Raw genomic sequence first — 17,060 nt, 5'->3', positions numbered from 1 at the left:
CTCAGGCTTTGATGTTTAGAATCACCGGAAGGTTTGTCTAGATACAGAATACCAGGTCCTACTCCCAGAATTTCTGATTCTGGAATTTGGAGATGGGTTCAAAAATTTGCATTTCTAACTAGTTTCTAGATAATGGTGATGTCAGTATACTTGGGGGGAGAGGGGCTGCTACTTTGAAAACTACTGCTTAAACACTACCGGTTTTGAAGTTGGATGGAACAGGGTTCAAATCCCAGCTGTGAGTCTGAGGGTAATTAATTTAGTCTCAGTTGGCTCCCTTTCAAATTAGCAGTTATTATTGTTACCTTTATAGGATTATTGTAAAGAGGAAATGTGTTAATATCTGGAAAGCGCCTAGAATGTATGAGGATTTAAAAAAGTAAAAGCTAGCATTACTCTTAGTAGAAGAATTATCATTATTAGACCGCTCATTGAGAGAATATATGAAAAAAGACAAGTACTTCCGTCAGCATGTGCCATCAGCAGACATCTCTTTCTATTTCAGTCTCCTAGGACTCACTGTTCCCTCACTTATCCATCCGGCACCCAGCCATTCTCTCTCTAGTCCGGTGTCTTCCTACTGTCTCCCTGTTACCCAAGGTTTACTCTTTCCCACATTTAAACTCATTAGGCCTGTGTTTGATGACTTAGTCATCTGATAAGCCTAAGAAAACACATGTAGCTTAATTGGTGTCATTAATACCTGGTGTTTCTCCCAGCTATTTTCCTCACATTTTTAGTGACATCAGTTTTAACAGTGAAAGAAATCATGAGCGTGAAAGTGTTTATGAATGTGTGTCTATGTGGACATGGACTTTGGCAGGCCGAAAGGGGGATGCATTTCAGATGACATTGCAGTGGGGGCTAATTGCTTCACTAAGCTCAGGGACCTAAGTATTACATTTACTGGGAGCTAAAACAGAATCCAATTAAGTTTTTTTTTTTTGCTATCAACCTGCAGGAATTCTGGCTTGAAAGGCTTGTGTGCTCTCATCCATACTGAAGCTCTCCTCCTACACTGCTTTTCATTTTATCTGTCCCCACTCTTAAAGAAAGCATCAAATCAAATCAAAGCAGATGAGTCAAAGCAAGCCAACACCAAGAACGCCACACCTTAATCACGTGACATCAGACCCTAATGCTACATCTTGCTCCTATTTAAAATCCTCACACGGAAAGTTGGGAGCAAGGCAGGCTTTCAAGATTTGGATACAACACTGCTGACCGTTTTGTTATTGAATGATGTTGGAAACTGAGCTTAGCCTTCCAGAAGACAGGTGTGTTGCTTTATGGACCTTCCTGCAGAACACATAAAAGTGACGGGTGAAAGGAAGGCAGGACTCAGAGTTGGCTGGCTATCTAGCCTGACAAGCAGCCATGTTGATGGCTGCTCAGTGTCATCACCTTGTACAAATGAAGCTCCTATAAGCAAAATAAGTATGCATGCAGGAACTTCCCATTTCCCTTTTCTCAATTGAGGGGCATCCAACCATAAATATGTTTCAAAAGAGGTTTAACATTTCTGATAGATTGATTTGAAGCAGCTCAGAGCTCCATTTAAATATCAGAGGTCTTATGCAAGGGCTTCCTGCCTCAGCCACAGCGATCCTTGGAGAGTCTCCCAGTCCCTACATGCTGGAAAAGACATTGCTTAGCAAGTTTCCTTTGTCCCTGCTTAAGCCCTATTTCTGATTTCTCTTCCAGTTGCACAGTCTGATTCCTAGAATTAAATATTATCCCCTGCAATCAGGTTTTCTCCCTCTTCCCCTAGGATCAAGTCCCATTTTCTGAATTTGTTTTATGTCTTTACATTAAGTAGTAATAGTTTTTACCAAATACTGACAAATCACATATTCTGTCAATGCTCATGGCTTCTTTAATTGTTAAAAAGTCCAATCCCTATTGTTAGATAAAACATATCATTAAGGATAATATTGGCTAAAGTGTTATATTAATTTTGCACTAAAGTGACCCATTTGTTACGTACGGCTGCTTCTTAAGGAAAAGAAGCTTTCGGCATCCATGGCAAGATCATAAAGCAGTTCATGAGCAAACTGGACTCAGTTTCCCCTGGCAATCCACATGTCTCTACTAGATCACATCAGTGTGCTTCTCATCAGTATATGTGCCACTAATCTGGGTGGTAAACTAAAGCAAACTTTAAGTAGGACAGAAATCTGAGAAGCACCTTCCTTCCTGTCATGCAAAGCATCCTAGACTCTCCATAGGAAAACTATGAAATGGAAGATTAATACTTTTCAAAGGTAACTGAGTTTAAAATAACTCAGAGAATCAGATTTCTTATTTAATCCAAGCTCTTCCAAAGGCACAATATGGGGACTTATTTATTTATTCGAAAACATATATGTGTACCTTCAGCATGTTGTAATTAGTGGGGATATAAGAGCAGACAACAAATATCGTTTCCTGCCTGGAGTTTATGCTTGTGTGAGGAGGTGGGGACAAGCAACTTAAGAAGTAAGATGTATACCATGCAGATGATGATGGGTGTGATGGAGAATGAAAAAGCAGGGAATAGTAATGGAAAGGGGTGGTTTGGGTGTTACCTTATAGCTCCAGAACCATATGGGGAGGAGAGCCTGGGGGATGATCAACCCAGAATTCTGAGTCTCTTCTTCACTAATGACAAGGAATGTAGAAAGCACAGGGGGCTTGGTTTTCCTGTAAGAAAGGGATCTGGGAATCTATGCCTCAAGGATAAGTCTGTCAGAAACTCTTTCTCCAGGCCTCTGAAACTTCTGAGAAAGAGTCCATCCTCAGAGGCTCTCCAGGTTCATCCTAAGTGCATCCAAAGATGTTCAAATTCAAAGGTCAAGGGATGCTATTTACACTGCAACCATGTTTTATTTTTATCTGACTTGGCAACATTGATACTAACTAGTGAGGGAGGGGGCAAACTGGTGGGGGTGGTGAGACACAGTCTCTGGGCCTCTCTGAAGAGCTTGAGCTTCTAACTGCCAATGTGGACTTGAGAGGAAGAAGGACAACTTCATAATGTGTCTGTATCAGAGAGGAGGCTTGGAGGAAGCAAGATTCTGTATCTTAATTTGTGCCTTCATGGTCAGCAGTGACCCACTGGTCTCTCTGGATGCCTCTCAGAGCCACGTGGGTATGTGGTCATATGCGGTCATATGTGGTCATATGAGGAAGAGCTCAGGGTTCATAGTGGACTGCTGGCTCACTCCACACCCCTGAGATGAGCAGTTGTACTCTACCCTCAGTGAAGCTCTCCCATGAACAATGAGCCTTCCTTAGAGAGATAAGATTATTTTTAGGAGTTCACGAGTCTTGGCAAGACTAAATGCCTTGGCTTCCCAGACAGACCTGACCCCCACTTAATTACTCCCAGAATCAAATCCAACTCCATGGAATCCATCAATGACCCCAATTGCCCTTTTCCTGTCATCTCTGGTTCTGAGAGGTATCTTAATTAAAGATTACTATATACAATCCTAGAAGTCAGCAATATTCTATAGAAACATAATTGAAGAGAGGCTCAAGAATGAGAGAAGGTGGAGTTAAGAGTAGAAATGTACACCAGTTCTGGAAGATATATTCAATACTCTGCCAAACGACTATCTTTGAGCCAGATTATCTTTGAGGTTATATGAATGTTTAGGAACGAGACATTCAGTACATGTGTGTTCATCACCCTTCCTCCAGTATCTCAGGCATCCTCTGGGGTGGTGTCCTGAACAATATCCAGGACACTTGATGGAGTGAATGCAGCTCTGTTCTCAAGGGAACAGGTGGGTGCTTTGTGGGATGACCCGACTCAACATTCCAAATGTTTATGTCAGGAAAGAATAGCTGCTAAGCATTCCCTATACGATGAGGAGGAAACAAAGAGGAAAAGTTCATGTTTCTGAATGGGTTGGCCTTCCTTCCTTCATTTTCTGAAGGGCTGGGTATCCCTGATAATTAAGGGAGAGATGCGATTAGCAGGGAACATATGTGGCATTAATTTTCATTATGTCAACATTGTAAAATAACGTTTTTGAGATCTAATTTGCTGATGAATTAAGAGGGAATCCTGTTGGTTTAAGACAACATAAATATAAATATTCCCCTTCATAATTTGGAGGAATTTTTATGAGAGCAATAGGAAATTATTGTTTGTGGCTCATTAAAATAGCTACTTATAATTATTATGTTTTGACATCTACTTTATACTAATATGATAATTCTGACCTTCAGTTATGGAGTCAGTGAAATGCAGACTTTAAAACTGCTTTTCTTTTCTTTTTTTTTTTTTTTTAAAGATTTTATTTATTTATTTGACAGAGAGAGATCACAAGCAGGCAGAGAGGCAGGCAGAGAGACAGGAGGAAGCAGGCTCCCTGCTGAGCAGAGATCCGGATGCGGGGCTCGATCCCAGGACCCTGAGATCATGACCTGAGCCGAAGGCAGCGGCTTAACCCACTGAGCCACCCAGGCGCCCCTAAAACTGCTTTTCATAGGCTGTTCTTTCATCCTGAACTATTTCAGGGGTGCTGTAGCCAATGGATATGTGCTGTTGCCAGAAAATGTTTCACCTTCCTTGTGTTTATGTATGTTTCACCTGTTACTAATTGTCTACCTAAGAGGAAGTGAGAAAATATCAAATTAAGGTGAAAGACTTGCATCCAACTTTAGACTTAAAAGGCTGATTTTGTGAAATAGCTTCATGAAAATGTAAATGCAATATTTTAGCAACTGCCCTAATAATTGACTATTCTAGCAATTGCCCCTAGTAGGTGCATAGAATGGGTGATGAGGTTTTCTAAATGCTTTATAAAGAATCTCATAGTTGAAGGAGTTGAAAGTCAAATGGTAGAATTATTAGCTAATTAACTGATGGTCTACAAATTTATAACAAGGATTCATAGTTCCATTTCTAATAAGTGAAGTGACACATCAATTATTATTAAATTATGAAAACAGTGAGAAAGGATTACATGATCTCTTTAGGAATTTGTCTATTTTCTGTTTTAAACTGTAATTGTAAATCACAGGGATAATACATGTTTGTTGTTGGAGATGTAAAAAAAAAAACAATAAAGGTTAGCAAAGGGTAGAAAGTAGAAATCCTCTACTATCCTACTCAATGGAGTTAAGTACTATTAACATTTTGAAGTATTTCTTCCTGTCTTTTACTATAGGTATGATATATTTCCTTCTCAACAAAAATAGTGTCATATTTGCATGATTTCTGGCCCATAGTTTAATTTAATAATATACTCTGAACATGTGTTTTGTGTCTGTGGGGGATGTCTTTAATTTTTTTTCTATAATAGTATTTGTAATATTTTCTTAGTAGTCAGTCTATGTAGATATACTATAGTTTTTTTAAACAACCACTTTATTGTCAAATATTTAGGTTTCAGGTTTTCCAAATTCTGCTATTATAAACGACTGTGTAATCTCTCTCTATATATGTGCTTATCTGATTATTTCTTTTTGATCACTTTCTAAATGTGACATTGATGGATCAAAGTCCTGAACACTTTCCTAGCCCTTCGGGGGGGATATAGCAGTTTACACTGTTACCATAAGGCACAAGAATGTTGCATTTTAACTTCCCCAAACTGGACATTATCTTCTTTTAGTTTATGAAGAAATTTTTGGAAAAAATTATGTTACTTAATTTGCATTTAAATCTTTCCTGTTACAGATTTTTTTTTCTTTTATGTTTAGGAAGACCATTCTTATCCTGAGAATAAGTTAAAGTTTACAGTATTCTAAAAATTCCTTTATGATATCATCTTTTTCTTTTACATTTAGATTTTTTAATTTTTATTTTTTTTAAGATTTTATTTATTTACTTGACAGAGATCACAAGTAGGCAGAGAGGCAGGCAGAGAGAGAGAGAGGAGGAAGCAGGCTCCCTGCTGAGCAGAGAGCCCGATTCGGGGCTCGATTCCAGGACCCTGAGATCATGACCTGAGCTGAAGGCAGAGGCTTTAACCCACTGAGCCACCCAGGCACCCCTACATTTAGATCTTTAATCCAACTGAAAATTACTTTTATATAATGGGTGAGATGAAAATTTAATTTAACTTAAAAAGATGATTAATCTTATGGTGAGTGCTGTGAAGTGTGTAAACCTGGCGATTCGCAGACCTGTACCCCTGGGGATAAAAATATATGTTTATAAAAAAAAAATTAAATTTAAAAAAAAATGGAAAAAAAAAGATGATTAATCTTTATAATATATTTTTAGAATTAATATAATCTTTCTCCAGATATTTGGATGTTGCCTTAACTGTATACTATATTGTAGGCTAATTTCTAATTTTCTAATTTATTTATCTGTTTATTTTATTCCAGTATTATATTGTTCAAAATTATTATATCTTTATACTTTATTTATTTATTTATTTATTTATTTATTTATTTTTAAAGATTTTCTTTATTTATTTGAGAGAGAGAGAGGGAATAAGAGAGAGCATGAGAGGGGAGAGGCCAGATGGACAAGCAGACTCCCCGCCAAGCAGGGAGCTGGATATGGGACTGGATCCTGGGACTCCAGGATAATGACCTGAACTGAAAGTAGTTGCTTAATTGACTGAGCCACCCAGGTGGCCCTTTATACATAATTTTAATATATCTGGTAGATTGAATTGCCCAACGCTACCAAGTACATTCTTTTCCATATACTTAAATTTTCCAAGTTTTGTCAACTTAAAAAAAAAATTACATCACATAAAAATTTGATAAGATTTCCATTTAATTGATTATTATAGAAATAGCAACCTAACAAATTTGAGTTTTCACGTTTAGAAATTCGGTATATTACCTTATTACTTTTTGAAAAGTTCTTAGTATTTTTTCCTGATTTTTAAACTGTATGCACATATATCCTCCAAATACTAATAGTTATTTATTTTAATGTTTTTTCTTTTAAAAATAGCCTATAATCTGTTGATGTTAAATATATTTTCACAATTTTAAAAATATATGAGATGAAAAAATAAATGAAAGGTAAATGGAAGCTAATTTAATTGTAATCCAACACAAATACCTCAATGACTGTTTAAAGGAAGAAATAAGTTCTTTTTTTATTTGTTAACTAATAACATGTTAAAAGAAATTTAACTCTATAGATATTTCTACAAATTTTCTAATTATTTTTTATTATAAAACTTGAAATACAACATAAGAAATGAATACTAGTGCTTGCTTGTCATTTCAAATATCTGTAAAAAGCAATAGAATTGCTGAGTAAAATATACATATACTGTAATTTTGGCATATTCAAATTTCCTTCCATGGGGATGTGCCAATTTATACATCCACCAACAATAGGAGAGTTTTCTTGTTTTACCACAGTAGGAACAATAAAGTGGGTATTAAGTTTTAGGATTTGTGTCAATGTGTAAGTAAAAAAAAAACTATCAAATTTTCATTTACCTTTTTTTTCCCCTAAAATTGGTTAGAGCAATTTTTCATATGTTTTAGAAACTTTTTAATTTCATTTTTTGTGGAATGACTTTTGAAATTCTTTGCCTATTTTTTAAAAAGATTTTATTTATTTATTTGACAGAGAGAGAGCTGGAGCACAGAAGCCAAGGGAGAGGGAGAGAGCAGGGAGCCTGATGTGGGGCTTGAGCCGAAGGCAGTTACTTAACCAAATGAACCACCCAGGAGCCCCTTTTTGCCCATTTTTAAAACAGAATTGGTCTCTTTTTCCCTACCAATTTCTTTCTTTTTTTATTATTATTATTTATTATATTATGTTAGTCACCATACAGTACGTCATTAGTCTTTTTTTTTAAAGATTTTATTTATTTATTTGACAGAGAGAGAGATCACAAGTAGGTAGAGAGGCAGGCAGAGAGAGAGGAGGAAGCAGGCTCCCCGCCGAGCAGAGATCCTGATGTGGGACTCGATCCCAGGTCCCTGGGATCATGACCCGAGCCGAAGACAGAGGCTTAACCCACTGAGCCACCCAGGTGCCCCACGTCATTAGTCTTTGATGTAGTATTCTAAGATTCATTATTTATGTATAACACCCAGTGCTCCATGCAATCTGTGCTTTCCTTAATACCAATCACTGGGTCAACCCATCCCCTTCATCCCCCTCCCCTCTAAAACCCTCAGTTTGTTTCTGGGAGTCCAAGTCTCTCATGGTTGGTCTCCCCCTCCAAATTCCCCTCCTTCATTTTTCTCTTCCTTCTCCTAATGTCCTCCATGCTATTCCTTATGCTCCACAAGTAAGTGAAACCATATGATAATTGACTTTCTCTGTTTGACTTATTTCACTCAGCATAATCTCCTCCAGTCCCATCCATGTTGATGCAAATGTTGGGTATTCATCATTTCTGATGACTGAATAATAATCCCCTACCAATTTCCTAAAGATCTTTATGTATGAGTGAGATTAACCCTTTAGGATACGATTATAATTTGTAATTAAGATTTTAAAAAAATTTTACAGTGGTTTTTTGTTTTGTTTTTTTTTTTTTTTTGCTATGTGGAGACGTTTGTTTGTTTTCAAAATATAGCCACTTCAAGATTATAAATCAAATTGTTCAGATTCTCTTCTTGCACTATTTTGGAAACTAAGTTTATATTCTAATCTTTGTTGAATTGAAAAATATCCTGAGTTATGAGATAAGGTGGAAATTTAAAATTATTTCTTTCAGACAACTATCCAGTTGTTCTAACATCATTTCTTTTATAAATTATCTTTTTCCCAGTACTACTTTATTATAGTATTCCAAATACTACTTTATCTGTCGTATACCAGATTTTTATGTGTTGCTACGTCTATGAACTCTTTATTACATTTCATTGATATGTCAGCATCATAAACTGTGCCACAATTTTATTTTAGTAATACATATATTTCGTGTGTGTGTGTGTGTGTGTGTATGTGAATGTGTAGGGAGAGACCTGTATATTCATTTTGTACCCTGCTATCTTACTAAATTGTCCTTATAATAGTTTTCAGTCTATTTTCTTGGTTTTTTTCAAATATACAATCATATCATATACAAATAGTGACAGTTGTATCTTCTCCTTCCCAATTTTTTTCTTCCAAATTTTTTCTTTTCTAATTATATTAACTAGTTCATATCTATTCTCTATCTGAAACTTTAAATAATAGTGAGCATCCTTGTCTTTTTCCTGACTTTATTGAGAATGCCTTTACTGTTTACCTATTAAACACAATTCTGTCTCTTTGGACTGAGGTAGATATATTTTATCATGTAAAAATTATCTACTTGGTCTTATATCAAGAGTTTTTGTGACTAGTTTTTGATGATTTATGTCTAATATCTTTATATATGGAAATAATATGATCTTTCTCTCCAGCTTAGAAATAGAATAAGTTATTAATGGATTTCCTAATACTGAACTCTTTGTGTAAACTCCACTTGGTCATGATGCTTAATTATTTTAATCATCTTCTAGATTCTTTTTGCTAACACAAATATGCAAGCCCATTCCCACAGTCTCTGAAAACCCATTTTTTTTTCCATACCAAAATTCAGTTGGTATTAAAACCTGATTTGAAATGGTGTGAGATTCTATATTTATTCAGTCTCAATATGATTATTACATATCTTGTAGAAATGTCCAGGTGATTGATTAAAGATTGCTGTCCTGGACCCACTGGCCATGTACTGTACTGTACAATAAATGACCTCCATTCTATTTGTAAAATCCACAACCCAAGGGTTTTTGATTGGGGATTTTGTATCTTATTAGTTCCCTATTACTCATTATAAGTAAAGTTGCCCTCCACTTATTATTTTCTTAGTTTGTATTCTTTAGTTTGTATCAGTATGATATTCCAGAAAAAAGAAAAGAAAGTTTTGTTCTTGTCTCTCCTCTGGAAGAGTTTAATTAATATTAGAATTATCATTTATTTAATGGTTTGATACACCCTCCTAAATTATGAAAATAAAAGATTTTTTTTGAAAATTCCTTCAGTAAAAAGACTGATGAAATAAAACATCAAGGTTTTTTGCTTCTACCTTTGCACCTTTATTTTTGTTCTGATCATTGGATCACTGTTAAAAATTTGGCCTGTATTCTTCCAGAACTTTCCTTATACCTTATACAAAAACAACAAAGAAGGACTTAAATTTTTTAAAAAAAATCTGATTTATTAAGCTGAATAGCTTTTTAATACTTTTTGAACATTTGTATTTTGTGAGCTGTTTGTATACTTTTCTGTTGTTTTTATTATGATCAGTCTGTAAAGCTTAAAGTTTTAAAGAGATTAGCTCTTGTCTTTCCCCACTTTACCTTCATACTTTTCCCTAAAAGCACCCTTTAAATCATTACTAATGCTCTATTGCGTATCTACTTAGTTCTTTTCCTATATACATAAATACTTTAATATCTACTTAAAATTGTACATTAATTACAAATCTTTTAAATGTATATCACTTAAAATGTATGTATTATATATGACACAAATTACTATGTTATGCATAAAACAATATATAGTTTACTGTACATTCCTTGCTTATTTTATATAGCATTTAAAGAATGTCAGTAGGGTCTTTTTAAAGGCTGCAATGTATTTCATTAATCCATTAAAGACTATTAGGTTTTCTCTCACTATTTTGCTCTTAAAATGTAGTAAAAATGTAGTGGGTGAAGGTGGGGAAAAGTACAAGAGGAAAGATTGCTGACTTCAAAGTTTCATGAAACTTTTGATGGAAAGTACCTCCTTAAAAGTTGTTTTGACATTTTCTCACCTCTTTTTAAATATCTTTGCTGATTTGGGGTATTATTAATTCCAAATTATTATCAGTACGATGTTGGTATCTCATCTTTATAATTATTATGTCCCTGGTCCTTGTGAGTTTGAGCATATTTTCATATATGTATTACACATTTCGTTTTCTTCTGTGAATTTCCTCTTTGCCCATTTCCTTCCCTATAGTTTTTCTCTCATTTATCTCAAGGAGCTCATTGTATATTAGAGATATTAACACTTACGTGTGTCACACATTTGCTTCCAGGCACCTCTAAATTCCCCTCCTTCTCTTATTTCTGCACTTCCCATACCCCCCATTGTCTTCTTCCTTTCCATTTTCTCTTTTGCCTTGTCTATTTCCTGCCTTATTTGTGTCCTATTAAACTAGAAGAGGCTAAGGGAAAAGGAGTTAAATATTTAAGATATTGAATAGGTCCTTCAGTTTACTTAGAAACAATATGGAAACTTCTCACTTAGTGTGTATGGTGGATTCTGTGGATACTTCCTGTCTATTCCAATTTTTCACAAAGTGACTTTTCCTTCAGAACCATTAGTAATGACTGACTATATATCCCAGTGAAAACATGGAATTCACTGACGTACTGGCTGATCAAATGTGAAAAATACAGCTAGTTATTTGGATGCTCTAATGAACAAATATTTTTTCAATAAAATGTATTTTCACTAACCGAATATTCAAATTATTTATGTGATGCTCAAAACTGGAATTTTTTAAAAGCAAATGCTGTGCTACTTTACTTTTTTATACTATAAAGACAGAAAACCATGAAAAATATTCATTAATTCACATAGAAAAGACTTGAGCTGAAAGACAGGTCAAAGTAACACAATCTGAGGGAAAGATGGACAGTCAGGAAATGTCATATTTTTCAGGAAAGCATTTAGATTGCTAGCTCTTGCAGAGAAGCAAATGCTTAATCATATTTTAAAAAGCAATAAATTCCTTTGTCAATTCCTCCCAGTCCTTGCCAAATAATAAGTACCTTCTTCTTTTTTCTCTTATTTTGTCTGTGCCCAATCGTTCACATTTCCTCTGAAGTTTATTATTTTGCTTGTTCTTAAGCAATCTGAGAATGAAGACTTTATATTAGCTGAATATTGAATTTTAAGGTCAGGTGTGGTAGATTCTATCATCTTAAACTTTTATATATTTAAAGCCTCTTGCTCTTGGCAAGTTATAATTCAGGAAGGCAGAGAAATTGATGTTAGTATGCAAAAGCAAAGTATTTGGCAGCCAAGATAATCAGCATTTATGCAAACTAAAAATGTTCAACATTTATGAAGATTTAAGAAATGTAGAAAATGTTATAGGGCTGTTTACAAATTAAGATTTATTGCCTGCACCTTGAATCCATAGGTTCAATCCATAGATTTTTATCTTTTTTTTAATCTAAGAAATTGGTGGCACACGAAGAGTTTACACTATAATAAGCAAATTAATCTTGTTATAAAGAATGAAAAAAGCTTACTATGTGTTGGAAATTTAGAGAATTATTCCAGTTGTATTCTCTCATGGTAAACATCAATCCCCTTGACCTCCACCCCTGCTTTTCTACACATAGGTCATCTGTTTCTGTTTTCTGGGCTAAGCTTAGAATGAGAGCAAGTGAGATGGAGCTCAGTCTGTTCTCTCAGTAAAAGTACCAGTATCATTGGTGGTCATAAAGTTTCTTCAGTGATCCTTAATATGCTTTTCTTTGACAATGATTATACTTCAATTTTGGAGCACAAGTGAGTAATTAGTGTCATATAAAAAAAGATAATATGTTATAATATTATAATCAGAGTTTGTCTTCCTACCAAGTCTAATTCAGGTTCATTTCCCTTATTAAAAAAAGAAAAAAAGTTTGCTTGGAAATGGCAAAAAAGGAATAGAAACTATAGTGTGTCATGAACAAAATTCTGGAAAACTTAACTAATCTTCTTAACATGTGTTTCAGGAATATAATGGGTGACTAATTAATTAATCAAACAATTAAAGTCCATTTATTATATGATGTTTTTGTATAAATAGGGCTTCATTTGAAGACAGATTTCTACTCTGGCACATGGAGAGAAGTCAAATAATCTTGGGTGACATCAAATTAAAGGTGATAAGTTGGTAGTGGCTGATCTGACTTTTGATGTAGGCATTAACTCTGGATATATTCTAGGCTTTGGTGCGGGGTCACTAGGAGGATTAGTAGTGCATGTGTAAACTCTGTGTGTTCTGGTCCATATATGGTCTTATTAGATATATATATATATTAGAGCACATATGGTCCTAATATGGTTTCTTCTATGAGTATTCTAAGTATGTCCAGATGAGGTTAACTATAAGCACAATTTTATTTACCATAAATGTGAAACAAAGCCAACCAAGGAAACCTAGGGAAGAAAGGATCCTCAAGGACCTGTTTAGACAGTTGCTTCTAGGGGAAAAAAAAAAAAACCAAAAAACCCAAAAAACAAACAAAACAACAACAACAAAAAAACAGTCTTCAGTCAAAGACTTGTCAATCCTATTTTTAAAGACCGATTAGGTAGCTGATTTTTTCTTCCTTCTGTCCTTGGAGAAAATGAAAAATAACAGGTCCTCTTCCACTTTAGACTAACCATTCATATACTTTATGACAGTTAGGTCTCCCTTGATATTTCTCTTCTCCAGGACAAATTATGCTCACTCATTGAGTCTGTCCTCATAGGTCCTATTTTTCAACCATTAAATCATCTTATTGTTCTTCCCTATATCTTTTCCAGTTTCTACAAAATCCTCTAAAAAATATAAAGTCTTAAATTGTGTATCTTTACATATATTAGATAGGTTAGGACTTCAGGATGATATTTATTTCCACCTTCTAAGTCAGAAAAGATGGTCACTATGATGGAGGTCAGTTGGATGAGAGGAATAAGAATAAAAAGAGAAGGCAGGTGTGCAGTTGAATATTCAACTCAGTGGATTCCTATGATCAGAAATAGTAAAACTGTGTCAGCCAAAAATATCACGTGTTCTTCCTAAGTCCTTTGGAAGACACTAAAACACAGAAATTATTATAAAAACAACAGAACTGCTTTTGTTTTTTTCTTTAAATAAAAGGATACCTCTTTTTAGTAATTATAATTCTATAAAGACAAAGATTAGCAGGTGAATTAACATAATGGCAAATTCAGGACAAAGAAAAAAAGAAGAAGAAGTGGTTGATAGAGGAGGATGAGCAGTTGCTAACCCAAGGAAGCACACGGGGATTCAGCATTAGACTGACCTCAGCTTAATTAAGAGCTAGAACTACTTTTTCAAGCATGTATTAATGACAGGAGGGGGCACTTTGTGAATTGTTACCTAGTGTAGCTTTATTTTTTTGGTAGTACGTGACTAGTAGGAAGAGCGTGATACTAGCTTTGCTGATATGCTGTCCTGGGTCTATGGCATTGCATTATCTTCTCTGTAGCGTCACTTTGATTTTGAGTGACCAGCATCATCAGCGCATTTCAACCTCCACATTCCATGAGGGTCAACAAGGAACCCATGATCATATAAATCAAGTTCTTCTCTGTCTAATTACTATGAGAGTAAGATTCAGGGTAATAAAAACCTAGAATAAAAGTCTCAAATCTTCTAGTCTTTCTTACCTCAACTTAAGTGCGTTAGTGTTTGAATTCTGTATTTCTTTGATAATTTCTTTGATAATTTAATTGAAAACCTAAAATTTTCTCTATGCCCAAAGCAAAATACCTGGTATTTACCCTACTGCCTCTCCTGAGTTATGAACTATGAAATGGGATGAACTGCTTCATAGCCTCCACAAGAGAGAAATTAAGTCATTACAAAAAGATGGTTCTGTGTTCTTTCCAATATCCTCCCTATAAATCAACAGTAAATAATAGGGATCACAACAAAGTCAGCTTATAAGAGCTTTAATTCCCCAAATGGAAAGCTTCATGATGCACCCATTGCTGGTTTATTTTTATGTTAAGATGGGATAAAAGTATAAATTATCCATGCTCATATTGAAGAACCCCAGGCAGATCTTAGAGGGGTCTTATATCGAATGGTGGGCAGTGGTGAAATATTTGCAGTTTGTACTAACCCCTCTTTGAAAGCTAATGCAGTATGGTCTTACCATTTTTGCAGACAGGACAACATTGTTCTGGTTCATAGACTGGGTTGACACACTCAGGAACTGCGCAGTCTGCTACAACACAGTGAACTTCATTGCTGGGCTCACAGCGACACCATTCACATGGAGAGGGCTAGGAACAAATCTAAAATTAGCCCCTTTTCTCCTATAACTTAATGCTTTGCACATTCATATGCTGTCAGAAGATAAAACATCAGTGTTTATATTGGCTTTACTGTATTAACTCCATTTACCATGTGTATGACTCATTCTTCCCCAGTGGAAAGCAACCTGGAAATCCAAGCCACAGTGGGTCGCCATATGCTGCTCTGGTTGCCATGAGCAACTGGAGCATGCCGGGATGACTCTTCCTATGACGTATGTCCCTACTTTCCAAAGAAATGTTTGGACAACTAGTATATTACCTCCTGGTTGGGTTTCCAGATGCACTGATTGCTCTGCCTTCCTCTGGCAAACAGGAATGATACTGGGCTATGTGAAATAAGTTTTTGCCATTTGCTCACTTTTTTTTCCCCCTAAAAAAGACAAAGATTACTGAGAAAAACGAAATGGTAAATGGACATCCTTACCCTTTGTAGGAACTCCTTTCCAACCTAACCTAGACTCTAAATGGCATTTTTTTTTCTAATATGAATTTTAGAAAAGATTGAATTTGGGATCCAAACACCCAGGTACTGCCTCTTGAAAGATTTTGTGAAAATCTTTCATCTTGCTTGTTTGGTTTTATGAATGAGCTGAAATTGATTGACTTGAAAAGCCACTACTTAAGAGCCAAAGATGCTAAAAGTGGAATTGAAAAGTGACTAATTTAGAGGGGGAAAAAAAAGGGAGAAAACAATTTTTGTCTCAATAGTACTTAGAGTTTGAGCCAAGAGTTTGAGATTTTTTGTTTCTTTTCTAGAAACTGCCTATACTACAAATCATCTCAAGCAGTGACCACTCTGTGATTTTCTTATGGGTATAAGTTCTAGCTGTCTTTTTTCATGAAATAGAGTCTTGGAATTCTGGAATAAAAACTTGGATGTCTCAGAAGTTATACACTTCTATGTTTCTCAAATCATGACATTTGTTCTGAGAAAATGCTTCCTCTTGTCCTGTGCCACAGGGCTAGAGTTCCTCCCTTGCAAACTTCATTAGTTAAAACTCTCTGCCTTTGTCTCTTTGGCTATTGTCCATGTCAGCTCTTGTTTCTTCCTGAACCTAATCATTTGGGCAATATTAATGCTTCTTCGCTCAGGTAGTCTGTGGGGGTGTGGGTGAATATCTTTCAACTAATTATTTTCAAGTTAATTTTACCTTTGCTTTCTAATTGAAGAATGATAGTCTAGCTCTCAATTATTTTACTTTCAAATTTAGTAGGAATAAGAGAATTAGATACAGAATCTGTCAGAAAAGTATTGGTATATCTTAACATAGTCAGTAAGTTTATTGAAGGGGACAGTTAAGCTCCTACTGTGTGGTAAGATGGGTTAAGTATCTCGAAGGAATCTTTTGTATCATCCTAACGGCTGGGATTTCTTGAAGCTACTTTACTGAATAATCTCAGTAAATTAAGGAAAAGATTTGATACCAAGGCACATTATTTGTTGGAGAAAATGTGAGAAATACTATGAGAAAGGAAAATTCTTGCTGCTCTGCTGCTCCTTATTTTGCAAACCCCATTGTGACATATTAAATCTCCAAGCAAAATGGTCAGGAGTTGTACCTTTTTCCTTGATTAATTGCAAAGAAGTATTTTTGTGTGGCCTTCTGAAGTACAGTAAGGACTTGGCCAGCATTTATTGTAATATGAGACAAAGTGGGAGCCACTAATCTTGCTTCCACTCCCTGCCCTTCCATGGCTGTGATTCTTTATTCTTGCAGGCTCATTTCTTGCTGAAGTAGGGGCTGATCTGTTCAACTCTAGTGGACTGATTCAGGCATTAAAAATCTCAAAGAGACCCTAAATTTTCCAAGGCAAAATGTTTACCTCAAAGTAACTGTGGCCTCTGAGAAAGATTTATTAGACTATTAGAGTTCCAACACAGACTGTTAAAGACATCATTCTAATTTAAACAATATTTTTGGACACAATTAACTACTGGATATCATGCCAAACAAAATATCTATATAAACTTCTTTCTCATAATAACCCTATGAAGGAAGATTTGTTATTATCTCCATCCCACAGATGAGGACATAGGCTGAGAGAGGGTCAATAA

General features: G+C 35.2%; 1 protein-coding gene across 2 annotated transcripts in view; it reads right to left on the bottom strand.

Moving 5' to 3' along the window:
• Positions 1-17,060, bottom strand: part of VWC2L (von Willebrand factor C domain containing 2 like) — a 160,648-nt gene that overhangs the window by 118,755 nt on the left and 24,833 nt on the right. For both annotated transcript variants that reach the window (XM_047721573.1, XM_047721574.1), the window contains exon 3: positions 14,842-14,971. In XM_047721573.1, the coding sequence (XP_047577529.1) occupies positions 14,842-14,971 (130 nt within the window). The remainder of the gene's footprint in view (positions 1-14,841; positions 14,972-17,060) is intronic.

The sequence above is a fragment of the Lutra lutra genome, chromosome 3 (assembly GCF_902655055.1).
Source record: "Lutra lutra chromosome 3, mLutLut1.2, whole genome shotgun sequence".
Classification (NCBI taxonomy): Eukaryota; Metazoa; Chordata; class Mammalia; order Carnivora; family Mustelidae; genus Lutra; species Lutra lutra.
This window is presented reverse-complemented; position numbering and strand designations above follow the sequence as displayed.